Raw genomic sequence first — 14,373 nt, 5'->3', positions numbered from 1 at the left:
TGGGGCCGTGGCGTACATTGCGAGGAGGAGGAGGAGGTGGGAGAGAAGAGATTCTAAAGCGGAAGCTTTATTGGTAGCAAACTCGCGATTTCGCCGTGGCGGTACTCCATGGACGCACGTGAGATCACAACGCACGCCTCGCCGCGGGAGGTTACTGCGCTTCGCGCGCTCACCGCGCCATCTGGCATGACGTCACACCACGCCGCTCGCCGACGCCGCCGTTTGGTAGGACGTGACACCGCGATCCTCGTCGTCGCGCTCACCTCCGTTCGCTTCGACAGCTGCGTCGCATTCGTGATAAGATGTCACAGGATTGAAACGGAGAGCTAGCGTGCGCCGCAACCACAGTTAAGGCGATAGTATGGACAGCGTCGATTCTGATAAGCTGGAGGAAGCCTAGAATCGACAGCGGAACGAGATGAAGAGGAAACGAATCGCCCAGGAAACTGACGAACAGCGCACCAAACGACTGGCTAAACGCCGCCGCGAATATGCCGCCGCGAGGACGCAATCCCCCGGTTTCAAGCTGGATGCTAACGCTAGTCGAATCGAAGCCAAGAACGTCGCAGTGTGTATCTATGTCATGGAAAACATCGACACCGCTCATTTGCCTACCGTGGCGATAAACAAGGGAGAAGATTGTGCCGTTCGGCTAGTGGAAAATGGGGTGGTCCGGGGGGTATACATGGCGCCGAACAATACTGTCAGTGATGTCATAGATGTGGTAGCCACTTGTGTCCCCTAGCGAGCAAATGCCGAAGAACTGTGCGTTGTGGCCTGTAATTTCAACCACGCTCCGAACTCATTCAACGGTCTCCTGAAAGACATGTTTCACCTGGACCTAGTCAGTGACCCCAACGTACAGACTACGCAATGGGGCTCTACATTGACCTCGTCATTCAGAGGCAAACACTGACCTCACAATTCACCGTAGGAATGATCAATACGGCCGCATGCTACTTCCCAGATCATAGAGCCGTCTTCGTAGCAATCAAGAAACAACCACAACAAGAAGAAATGCAATAAACTGTGTCTTAACAATGTGTCGTCTTTAATGCAACAACAGTACATGCCTACACAACCAGACTAACCTGGACTTGCAAACAAGATTAGCCAAGGCTAACCATGCTATGCCTTAGCTTTCGCAACGTATATCCTGGCTTAGCTGAGGTAAGCCACTGCCAATTTTTCCCCGTTTTTCTCAATCGCTCCTCAAATGCTATCTTGCTGCTAGCTTCTCGGCTCTCGAACGACGCCCATCCCATATTACCCTGTGCCCCATGATTTGGTGTATTGCCATGTGCTCCCAAAGCTTGCCTCCCTACGCCGCGTTGTTTGATTTCTAACCTTTAACATCTGTCTGGTCTAGTGCACAGGACCGCATTGCCGAAAGTCAGACTAGGAACCATTACCCTTTCCAGATCCCTCTTACCGCTTCATACCTGTTGTAATTCCACAGTGCCCTATTTTTCACGACAGTTTCATTCCTACTAGCTTTATTCATTACATATTTTTCATGCTCTGTCAGATACTCAGCACCGTTATTTATCTACACCCCAAGATACTTGTACTCATCCACTACTTGCAGTGTGAAATCCTCTATTCGATGCTCGCCGCCCTCATCATAAATATCATAACTGCAGATTTTTCGTTAGTAAATTTGAAACCTAATCTATCTGCCTCTGTACCACAGATGTCTACCAACTTCAGCAAATCTTCGTTGTTATCAGCCATTAGCACTATATCATCCGCGTACATTAGTCCCCGTAATGAGTGTTTAATTCATGCTCCCTGCTTGAAAAAAGAAAGGTTAAAGCCTAGTCTGCTCCTCTCTAGTTTGGTCTCTAACAGTTGCAGGTACAACATGAACAACAAAGGAGACGATGCTGGAAGAAGACGAAGTGTCCCTGCTAAGGTGGCTGCACATCGCTCCAGTGAAAAACCTCGCCATCCGCATAAATACGTTCCTTATATCAAGAGAACTGACTTCGCACCATCTGTTGAAGCTCCAGAGTCTTTATTTATTTATTTATTTATTTATACATACTGCAGCGCAATTATATGCGCTATGGCAGGAGTGGGAAAACACAAAAATGCAAGGAAACAAAATGCAGCAAAATGTACAAAGCGAGCACTACAAAAAGTTAAAATCACAAATGAAATATCAAACAAGAAAGGAACTGTTAACGACAGGGTAAGAATACACAGCTATTATGCGTCTTCAACGGCAGTTACAAAGTTTTGAAATGGACAAGAACGAATGGACCCGGGTAGAGAATTCTAGGCTTCTATTTAACGGGGAAAAAACTGAATTTGAACATATTAGCATGCGCAAAATACGGTATCAAATTAAGCTCGTGATGACTTCTTGTAGATGATAATGGTGCAAAGTTAATGTAGTGGTTAGCTGACAGCCTTACTGAGGAATTGACGACACAATGTAAGAATTTTAATGATTCAGTGTGGCGACGGACAGACAGCGTGGTTAAATTCAATGAGAGAAGTGTAGAAGAGGGTGAGAAATCGCGATCATAACGATGACATATAAAACGCACAGCTTTCTTCTGGACTGCTTCTAACATGTTAATTTCGAATTGCTTGTACGGGTTCGACACTACAGCTGCGTAATCAAGAACAGGGCGGATTAGAGATTTATACAACAGTAGCTTTGTGTCTTTTGGTGAATTGGGTAGCGTGCGTCGTAGATAACCTAGTTTTTTTAGTGCTTTATTACATACGTAATCAATGTGTTTAGACCAAGACATGTTATCCGTGAATATGACACCAAGATATTTGTACTGCTAGACCCTATCCACCACACGGCCATTGAAAGAGTAACTAAAATGGGAAACGGAAGATTTGTTACAAAAAGACATGAGGACGGTTTTGTCGAAATTAATTCTCATTTGCCAGGTACTACACCAACTACAAAACATAGCAAATGACTCTTGGAGGTGACGATGATCATTAGGGCCATTAATTACTTCGTATAAAACGCAGTCATCAGCGTAAAGACGAATGTTAGAAGAAATGTTATGCGGCAAGTCATTTATACATATTAAAAAGAGTAGTGGTCCAAGGACGGAGCCTTGAGGCACACCTGACGTTACATCAACAGCAGTAGAATGAGAAGAATTATAGGATACGAACTGGGAACGAGATGAGAGAAAGCTAGAAATCCAATCAACCAAGTGAGGATTGTTTAGTATAGAATTTAGTTTAGCAAGAAGCTTGGAATGTAGAACAGTATCGAATGCTTTCGAGAAGTCTATAAAAATGGCATCAACTTGGTTACCGATATTGAGGTTATATAATATATCATGAGCAAGTTCTGTTAATTGTGTTACCGTACTAAAACCGCGCCTAAACCCATGCTGAAAGTTAGATAGCAAATTATTGGATTCAAGAAAAAGCATGATGTGTTTATGAATGATGTGCTCCAACATTTTGCATGACTGTGATGTCAATGAAATCGGTCTGTAGTTCGACAAGCACTGTCTATCACCAGATTTGAAAAGAGGGAGCACTTTGGCTAATTTCCAAGAAGAAGGAACTGTAGCGGATGATAAGGACTTGTTGAATATGATGGTCAGATATTTCGAAGACCACATGGAGTAACGAACCAGGAACGCATTATGTATTCCATCTGGGCCGGTACATTTCTTAACGTCGAGGTTTAATACAAGATTTAGGATGCCATCAGTGTTTATGACAGCATCACTGATTGCTGGAGAAGAAATTATATTAGTGAGTGGCGGAATGACGTTGTTATCCGGAACGAACACCGAGTTAAAATATTTGTTGAAAGCATCAGATATTACAGCAGGCTCACTGATGACGTCATTGTCTAATCTGAACGAAGTGGATGAAATGTCACGAGGTAAGATGGATGACCAAAATTTTCGGGGGTTAGTTCTTAACAGATCGCGCAGGTGGACACGAAAAAAGAAATCCTTGGCCATGCGCAACTTAAGATTAAGTTCTTTTTTTGCCTTGTGAAATCTGTCTAAGGTTATGGGATCGTTGCTTCTTCTCGAACGCCTTAGCCTACGAAGGCGACGAGATAAATGCAAAATGTCTCGAGTCATCCAAGGAACATTAGTATTTCTTTTCTTAGTTTTAATAGGAACAAAGCGTTGGACACAATCATTGACAAGACATTCAAAGTAATTAGTAAGAAAACTTACGTCGTGGCTAGCTGAGAAAGCAGACAATGTATCGAAACGATCAGCTAAAACCTCAATAATGGAATGGTCGTCAGCACGAGTGAAGTCAGGAAAAGTAGTAAACGAATAGGGTGATTTGGAGACTGGACAAGAGAGTGAAACTAACACGCCTTTATGGTCTGAGAGCCCATCAATTACTTCACAAGAGAAGTCATTTTTGGCCAAAGTAGAGTTTAGAAAAACTAAGTCGAGGATGGAATTCAGCCTAGTAGCACTAGAAACAACCTGAGTTAGTCCAAACAATAAGGAAATGTTAATTAGTTCTTTACAAATTGTAATGTCACGACCAAATGCAGACAACGATGGCCAGTGGATGCCAGGAGTGTTGAAGTCTCCCAAACAGATAAATCTTGAAGTAATGTTGATCTTGGGCATGAAATTTGCGACAGCGTGAAGGACATCAACGGAAGAACCAGGTGGACGATAAATAACACTGATTAGAATACTATAATTGTTTAGATAAACTTTGCACCACAAGGATTCTGTATCAGGGGGAGAAGGCAAAACTGAGAATAGTAAATCCGATCTGATAAGCAATGCCACACCGCCGCCGATACTGCAACTTCTGTCCAAGCGCACAGTAACAAAACCTGGTGGGGTGAATTCGGAGTCATAAATTCCACTATGCAGCCAAGTCTCCGTTATGCCAATAATATGGGGGGAGTGAACAGAAATAAGGGACAGTAAATCTGGAAGTTTTTTAACAATGCTGCGAGCGTTAATATTTAGAACAACTAGCTTATCAGGACGGCCAGAGCTAAGTCAGGGAGTCGATGATGCGGCAGTCAAGGACACAGGCGCAGAACAAGCAGGATCATTGTATGCTTTTACCAACGAGCTAGAACTTTCATCCCAATTGTAACGAACCTTGTCAATGAAGGCATGATCGAAACTTAACCTCACGATAGAACCGCTGTCACAAAAAGACACTGATGCGTCCCAGTCATGCGCCGCATGACTGGGTGGCAGTAAGCAAATGTCCTTCAGTCATCCCGACAGCTGGACTGGTCTCCGAGGCTACGCCTAGGGCCACCGGTGACGCGCTGGCAGAGGTGGCTTCGCCGGCGTCAGTCACGACTGGTTCAGCACACCTCCTTTGACAACTGAGCCTGGTGTCAGCTCCTGGTTCCTGCTGCCGGCCCATCAGCGGCAGCGCACATCCCGCCTTCTCCAAATGCACCTCAGCCCGTGAGTGATCTACCCTCTGGGCGGAACTCGGCAATGGCTGCCCAGCCTCCACTGCTGCATGGGGATTCAACCGTGCAGCGTGAGGAGGAGAGCTCTCCAATGGACCTGTCTTCAGCACCTACATCCGTGCCACCGGCTTCCCGCAGTATTCAAAAGCGCCCATCAGGAGACACTGCACAGGATTCATCTTCGGTCAACTGCAGCTCACAAGGCAAGCGTGCCTGCCCAGCGCATGCCAAGCAGGTGGCTGTGCCGATATCGGGATCGGGATCGAATAAAGTGGTCATTAAAACTCTGGCAGCCATTCCGAACAGGATTCTTCAGGCGAAGCAGGACGCGTGTCTATGGACCAAAGGTTTTCGTGGCTTCACGTCTAGGACGAAATCTAATAACATCGCTGTGTGGCTCCCGACCTTGGCTGCTGTCGAGCGTCTGCAAACGCTCAAGTGCATATCGATTACAAGCGAGATATCGGTGCCGGTCCAGGTGTACCTAGTAGAAGGTTCGGACCTACAACGCTCTGTTGTTTACAACGTCGACGTTCCCGGAGAGAAGACGACCCTCCAGCGTGAGCTGTACTATCCAACCCACCGTGTCATCCAAGAGCGGTATATGGGAAAGGGGTGCTCGTGCATCGTCACACTACAGGGCCCACCAACTCTCCCAGAACGACTATACTACTATGGCTGTATTCTGCGGCCTCGCCCTTACATTCCTGTCTATTGCTACAGCTGTTTCAGACCTGGCCACATGCGCCGATCATGCCCTTTTGCAACGCAAGATGAGGCTCGGCCACAAGGCACACCGTCTCACAGGCGCGGATTTTGCAAGACTGACGATCGCGAGATCACCTCTCCAACTTGCCCAACAAAACAGAAAGCAACTGAGAAGGTTCGGCGTGGGATGCGTAATCAAGTGCCTCATGATGAAAACAGAGCCCCGATACAGACATCCAACAGGTTTGCGGCTCTTCAGTGGGATGAAGACGACTGGCCGGAGCTTTCTGAGCCCCATACACCTGCAGCCCATGCCCAACAGTAGTACAGTGATAAAGTGCGCAAGAATCGCCGTCGCCTTCAAGCTACACAAAAGCACAGCATACTGGAATATCTGCGTGAGGACATGGCAGCAGCTGATGACCAAATTGCCCACATTTTAGCCGAGGTCTCTAAGCTACGGCAACGCCGTGAACTGCTTGCTCGCCGTAGGCAACCAGTGGAATCTCACTCCACGCCAATCAATGCTGCAGCGCCTTCGACTACGTCCAGCCCTCATGCGTTTTTCGCCGACTCTACCAGGTCTTCTGCATCGCTGCAGGATAACTCAACAACGTCCCTCCTCCGATTTATGGTAAACCAGTTATCTAACCTGACATCAGTTCTATTACAACGCTTGGAAGCGTAGTCGAACATGACGAGTACACGTAGTTTTGGTGTGCTCCAATGGAACTGCAGAGGCCTCTCCACAAAGCTCGGAGAGCTCAAATCTCGACTTCGCATGAACAAGCTCCAGGTGTGGGCCCTGCTACTGCAGGAGACCAATGCCTTGCCATCCATTCCGGGCTTTAATGGATACATGTCTCCTTCAATGAACGACCGTCGTGTGCACCCTGCTGCCCCTACGGGAAAGGCGTCGGTGTAGGTTGATGCGCGTTGTTCTCAAGTTTGCCTCACTTTAGAAAACTGGTGCACCTCATATCAAGAGGTAGTCGCCGTGGCTGTGAAGCTTCCCAAGGCAACTGTTGTGGCCGTGTCAGAGTATGTAAGACCCGCCGGTGGAGCTCCCTCCCGCATTTATCTGGGGTGGTTATTAACTCTACGACAACAGCACCCAGGGTGGCCTGTTTTAGACGGTGGTGACTTTAACGCCCCTCATCCGGGATGGGGGTACCCCAATTCAAGCCCCCGCGGTAGGCATGTGTGGGACGCATTCGCGGATGCGCTGTTTGTTTTACTCAACCATCCAGATTCACCAACGCGGAGTGTGCGCCATGCTCGCAGTCCAACATATGCTCCGGACCTTACGTGGTGGTCAGTACCCGGGACTCCCTCGTGGCACCTAGAGCCAGACTGCTGGGGTAGTGACCACCATCCTATCATCATTGGTCTCCATCCATCAAGGGCCGACCGATTATGTCGTAGGTGTTCTGTGGTGAATTGGGACACGTTTCGCACCACCGTCGAAGATCTCTCTCTTCAATCATCGACACTACTTGTGGACTGCATACGACTGCGCTGAATAAGGCTACTGATGTCACCTGGACGGACGTGAATCGCCCGGCGCCGGATGTGGGTCTGCTCCACCTGTGGGCTGCTCGCCGACAAGCGGAGATGGCAGCTTCCAGACACCCGACTTCTTCGCAAGCACGGACAAGGCTGAATTACCTTACTGCCAAGGCTCGCAGATATGAACGCGATCTCTCGCGACGGCAGTGGCATGCGTGGTGTGAGCAGTTCTCAACAAAGTCATCAAATACTGCTTTCTGGCGAACGTTTCGCGCAATGGAACATGGTTCCCGTCGTCCTGACGCAGCGGCCACAGCATGCTTCGCAGCTAACTTACCACCGGATGATTTCGCCAGAGAGGTAGCGCGGAAGTTTTTCCCCAAGTATAATGTGTTGCCCCAAACGGTCATAGGAGCCCCCTTGGTTGCATTCCAGCATATGTCGATAAGCTCCCATCTACAGCCGACGCCGAGGGAATTGCCAGCCCATTTTCAATGCCTGAGATTCTTGCAGCAATAGACGAGGCCCGTCGTAAGACTGCGCCCGGTCCGGACTCCATTCCGTACGAGGTTTACAAGAACTTAAGTTCCGCTGTACTTCCTCAACTCCTCGCCATAATTAACAAGGTATGGATAGAAGGCGTCGTACCAGAAACCTGGAAATCGGCTATTGTGATCCCCATAGCAAAGCCAGGGAAGCCGCCGACAGACCTCGCAATTTTCCGACCTATATCGCGTACGCCAACATTATGTAAGGTTACTGAAAAAATACTTGCCACACGACTGTCGTGGTGGCTTGAGCACCATGGTTTCTACCATCCCGCCCAAACTAGCTTTCGTACGTCCAAAGGTACAGAAGATGGACTGGCTGTCTTGGCGTCAGCAGTTCTGGCCTCAACTCGCAGCCAGAAGTATACGTACTGTACTGCCCATGGACGTTGAAAAGACGTACGATAATATCAGTCATGCTGCCATCCTGGAATCGCTTGAAATGCTGCATTTCTCCGTTAGAGTGCGCAATTTTGTTAAATCCTTCCTTGAAGGCCGACACTGCCATACGCCTCGGTGGTGAGGCCGTCGGATCACTTGTGCCACTTCGCGGCGTTCTCCAGGGATCGGTGTTATCACCAAAATTATTTAATATTACTTTTATCCCTCTTGCTTTGCGCTTACATGATGCGTCTGAGATTAAGTTCTTATTGTATGCTGATAATATAACGGCGTGGAGCACTCACAACGACCTGATGACTTAAGCAGCAGGCCTACAATCAGCCATAGATATTACGTCGACTCTTGCTTCTTCAATTGGTCTGCAGCTTTCAGTAAGCAAAACCACGTTCGTGTCAGTCGCCAAGCGCCGTAAACTGGCTGCAACACCAATTCGTCTCCATCTATCCGGAGCTCCAATTCAAGAAAGGTCGACCGTAAAAATCTTGGGCTTGACAATCCAAGAGTCAGCAACAGGTTCTGCTTGGCTTTCTCAGGCTAAGAAGCAAGCAATTCAGGCGTTGGGTTTGATTAGACGCATTGCTCCTAAAACAGGCGGAGCCCGCTCTCATGTTGCACGACAGTTGGCGCGGGTGGTTGTGCAACCGCGCTTCGTTTACCAAGCCCAATTCCATTATTTGACGAGGGCTCAATGGGATCGTCTAGAAGCTGTTAATCGAGAGGCAATGAGGGTCATCAATTGCCTTCCTCGCATTACCCTGATCGTGGCGCTCCAAGAACATGCGCAGCTGAATACACTAGACGAGCTGGTGGAGCAACGCCGTGATGCTCGCCGCCTAAAGTCAAGCCCTACACACACCACGTGGGCACTCAGGGCATATGTTTCATCGCATTCCATTCTACAGCCGCCCCCGCCAGTTCTTACTCCTTGGCGTTTTGTGCAGCTAAGCGACAACAAGCCAAATGATCTACGTCGGCCATCATCTACCCGCGCGGCATCGTCGTTCCGCGACCGAATTACAGAGCAAGACGCCAATCTGCGGCATAGCTCCTTCGTTATGTACGTTGACGCAAGCATCCAGGCCTGCGAAACAACAGCGGCAGTTTATTGTCCTTGCAAGCCTGTTCTGAACAAAACGTCAAGGTTTCGCCTCTGAGAACCTCCTTCCTCCTTCTGTGCGGAGATGCTTGCGGTTCAAGAAGCACTTTGCTCTGTGGCCGCCGTTCCCATGCTACCCACGGCCCGCATTGCCATTCGAATCGACGCCCTTCACGTCACACGCCTACTACGACGAGTCAGTCGCACCCCAGAAATCTTCCAAGACATCCATCGTCTAGCGGCACGCCTCCCGCAGCAAATTCGTATTGAGTGGGTCCCGCGTGACCTCCTGAGCGCACAAAGCCGCGCAGATTGTGCGACCCGCCTTTCGATTCCAACCTCGTCTTTGCCTCGAGTCCTCACTCTGGATGACACCACCCTCCTTTTAAAAAGAAAGGAACACCTTCAGCGCCGCACACGTGCTCTAATCTCTCCGTGTGCGGTAACCCTCCCCCGTGGTCTTACCCGTGTAGAGGAGGTTGCGCTTCGGAGGATACGGGTCGGGGTTGCCCTAACTCCATCTGTGACACGCAAGTGGCCGCATTTCAAAGATTTACATCCCCGCCCCAGGTGTCCAGTCTACAAGAACAGAGACTGTGAGGCGGATATCCACCACCTGTTGTAGGACTGCCCGGCGCTGAAGCCGACGAGAATTCGGCACCTGGCGGCAGTGGGACTCTCACCGCTCAATCAGGATTGCTATATTGCCTGGGCACAGGGTCCATATCATCGTTCACTTCTTGATTTCATCAAATCGGCCATCTTTTATCATTTATTTTAGTATCTTACTCATCTCTCACTTCATAGTTTTTATGCCCGGAGGCAATAAACGTCGCTTCAAAATATATATATACTTTTTTCAATGATTACTTACTCCTCCTTCCACTTGCAATGTGCCCAGTATGTCCCACTAACCCTATTGAATAACGTTGTCTTAGTCTCCCGTCATATCCAAAAATGCTAGCCATAGGGGCCTGTCATCGAACATAGAGCAACGCAGAATCAGCTCCTCCTGGATGCGATCAGTCGAGATAAATCTGGTCGCGCTTTGCATCGCAGACAAAGCGAGAAAGCGACGTGCCGGCAGCTACGAAGAATGAACAAACAAACACTACCAAGATTCGCAGAATCATGTAGTCTATCCAGTGTAAGGAACTCTGGTCTTCAGTTTACAAAGCTACACCGTAGACCCGAGATGCACTAGAGTTTTTGAGGCGAAAGCCTTTAATGGCTGATCATTGTCCGTCCGTCCGTCCGTCCGCGAAATCTGTCACACTACAGCTGGCAACCAAATGGCGTCAACGTCAACTCAATAAAGAAAAATCCTTTTGCACGGCGGGATTCGAACCACCATCCTTCCATTCCGTAGCCGAGCCTGCTAGCGACTACGCTACTTCCTACCAACGCATATGTGTTAAGTTCTCCTTAACCACACATGAGTGACACTGGCAGCAACACCGCGCTAAAGGCTTTCGCCTCACCACACTTTAGGTCAGCAAAGTGCCCTCCTAAATTTTTGAACATCCGGACCTGCTCCACTTTCAAAAAGTTGAGCAAATAAGAGGCGATTGGTTGTTTGTGGGAATAAGTAAACTGGCAGTTAATTGGAATGAATTTTTGATGCTAGGGTTTAATAGCACGCACTTGCTGAGGAGCAGAGGGTGATCACCTGGCTTTTGGCGCGGACAATGTCAATTTCCCTCTCGCGGCTGCCGGTGACTTCAGAGGCAGTTTATTTCGCTCATTACGTAAAACCTGCCCCTGTTTTTGTGTTACCGTTTAGGTTAGTTATTAAGATGCTATGACCCTTCTTAGAAGCCTGGAGAAATTCCGTAATCTTTTAATTTATATTCCTGTTACAGTTTATTAGGGGTGTCTAAAAATAACCATTCACAAGGTGCATAAGGTAGATTTTCTCTCCGGTTTGTTTTCCCTTTCGGTTCAAGTCATAAAATGCTTGAGAGTTTGTTTCAGGTCTCGCGGCTGCAGTTGCAGAATTCGCGTGCGGGCAGGTCTATAAGGAGAGCGCAAAGGAAGCAGTAGGCGGCATGTTCGCTTCCTGTGATTTCTTCGACTGCTTTCGTCTTGATTTGTACGGTCGCGTACTTCGTATTTACTACTTCTCACCGGACACGGTGGTGTAGATAGATTTGTGGCCCAGCTGCACGGAGTGGACGAATGGCCGCGCTGCCCCCGTCCTCTTCAGCACGAACGCGTCTGGTTCAGCCGACGCCGACACCACGGACTGCAAGAGGGACCGAGGACAAAGTGAGCGGCTGCACAGTCTGTGGCACTTAACAAGAGTGAGGCCACGGAAGGGCAGCCAGTGAGCTTGCTGAAATCGTGTCCATTGCAGTACAAGTACACTCCAACGAGGTGTAGGTTTGGATGAGCCATTTGGTTAAATAGCTGGCGCTAAAAAGTCTGGAAGCGCATATGGCGTTGCTCTGTATTCTTTTTGGGGTGTCTTCTTGATAAAACTCATTTAGAGAACACCCGTGGCGAACCAATTATACCACACGTAACTTTTGTTACGGTCACTGGACGATGTTTACGTGGAAGAGCAAGAAGCACATCCTCCTCAGATGCCTTCTGAAATGCGAAGAATAGTGGTAAATCACAGCATTCAATCGAATATCCGAACATTTGAAGAGATGATAGACGGGTTACTACGAATCACATTCACCTGAGAATGTGTACTTGCAGGCAACTCATAACTCTCACAGCAACAGTTGGCCGGTGCTGTACAAAGGGCACAGCTCTTGATACAACGTACAGGCGAGAGCTTGCAATGCTTGCTCTTTTTTCACTGATTTTCGTTTCCACTACATACGTCATTGAAGTTGTGCCATACAGGTGCTCTGCACGGATTTTGGGGTGAGGTCAGCTGCAGGAGGTTTGCACGGCTCAGAACTGGTAACTTGTCTCTTTTTCTCAAACGATCGTCACAACGTGGTCTTTCCACATGTGTCCAACAGCTGGCATGCACACCTATTTCCTCTTCATTAGCTGTCTTTCCACTCTTAAGAATTTAGTTTCTTTTCTGCTGCCCTTGCATGCCTATGCAAATAAGCCTGTTCCCATTTTGTTATCTTCATAATCTCCTCACTCGCTACTTTGTTGGCCCCGACATCCCTAATTGCCTTCTCTTCTCTGCTACCGCATGATCTTAAACCCAGAGAGCCTGTGGGGCTCCTAAAGAAGACACTGCGCGGCCTATATCGCCTGCCTGCCTTCCAATGAAATGAATGTCGCCTCGTTGAAGATCTTTCGCTACGCCTGCTTCTCGCGGTGCTCTTTTTATTTCTGCGCGTTCGCAGTGCTTCTTGTGACCTAACATTCGGGTCTTTCGGGCTTCACGGCTACCACTACCCTCCCCACTTCTATTACCTGTCACTATACTATCACCAACGACTGAATTTCGAACAGCAAAACTGAGGAGTAAACACAAACACACCAATATACTAGCTGCTGGAGAGGAATTCAAGCGAGATTGATTAACACTTCGCACGGATAGTCTTCGAGGCTTTGAAGCAAAATGACGTTTCACTAGCATTGAAATCCCCTCAGCGGAGAGCCTCTTACTTTGCTGTTGCAGGTTCTATTTCCGTGTTTCATTTGTTGCTGATAGTACCGCCCGAAGCGTGTGCACAGCCATCTGTACTCCGGGTGATATCGTTCGTATCACTTACACTACCTGGGCTAAATGATGAACTGCTTCTGCTCCAGATCAATTTAGACCAGCTTCATCCATGCAACATTTTCAGAAAATTTATTTTTTGTCTTCTGCAGCTTTGTATTTTATCTTGCGCCCTGAGACGTCCCGCACATTTCTATTACCACTCCTTAGCACCTCCTCATCGTGCACATTTCGCTCTTTCCAGCTCTGTCAGAGCTTCCAGCCCTTATAAAAATGGCCTATAGACTTCCTACAAACTTTTCATAGATCTATTGCTTCCATATAGATATTATCGTTTGTCTATTTCCAGTCTATAGACTTCCTATCGACAACAATTTACGAAAAGTGTGTAGCCATATATCGATAGGTTTTCTACAGATTGCCTGTGAGATTTGTAAGGAAGACTACTCTACCTTTCTTAGAGAAGCTTTAAGCATACAACCTAAACATTCTGAAGCGGATTTACAAGACCTCTTTTCTGATACTAAAAATAAAACAAAGGCATGACAGTCGCCAACCATAGGTCAGACAGCAACCGGTGATTAAGATAAACACAAAGAACAGCCTATATCATAATTTCATTAAATCCAAAGCTGAATATGATTTGACAGATTTTAAAAAATACCAAACCCGCTTGAATGTCGAACGTAAGAAATCCAGAAACGCCCATTGCATAAATCAATTTGCGTCGACTCAAGGTTATGCCGGTATTACGAAGAGGCGACTAAACGCTTTTCTATGGTAAAATAACGAATCTGGTGACTTGAAAACTCTAATTATTAACGGCGTAAGTATATCGTGAAAAGTGGCTTTAAATAATAACCTCAGTGACGTTGTTTGCATTAGCGACACTGTATTTCTCAAACCGGTTGAAGAAGCATATGTAACGGCAGCTCTCAAGGAATTGAACAGTAGCACATCAGCTGACATTGACGACCTCCAAGTCGCGAGATAAAGCCTATTAGTGATATTTTTTTTTACCATATGTTTGGCACATCGTAACCTTTTG

The 14,373-nt window shown here is 47.6% G+C and overlaps 1 protein-coding gene across 14 annotated transcripts in view; it reads right to left on the bottom strand.

Annotated features, from left to right (window-relative positions):
* Positions 1 to 14,373, bottom strand: part of LOC144127822 (rifampicin phosphotransferase-like) — a 685,750-nt gene that overhangs the window by 350,292 nt on the left and 321,085 nt on the right. For all 14 annotated transcript variants that reach the window (XR_013313574.1, XR_013313577.1, XR_013313576.1 and 11 more), the window contains one exon: positions 11,813 to 11,930. Coding sequence is in view for 6 of the 14 variants with exons in the window: in XM_077660767.1 (XP_077516893.1) it covers positions 11,813 to 11,930 (118 nt within the window). In the remaining 8 variants the exon portion in view is untranslated. The remainder of the gene's footprint in view (positions 1 to 11,812; positions 11,931 to 14,373) is intronic.

This window comes from Amblyomma americanum, chromosome 4 (genome assembly GCF_052857255.1).
Source record: "Amblyomma americanum isolate KBUSLIRL-KWMA chromosome 4, ASM5285725v1, whole genome shotgun sequence".
Lineage (NCBI taxonomy): Eukaryota > Metazoa > Arthropoda > Arachnida > Ixodida > Ixodidae > Amblyomma > Amblyomma americanum.
Note: the sequence above shows the minus strand (reverse complement) of the source record. Positions and strands in the feature narration are given on the sequence as shown.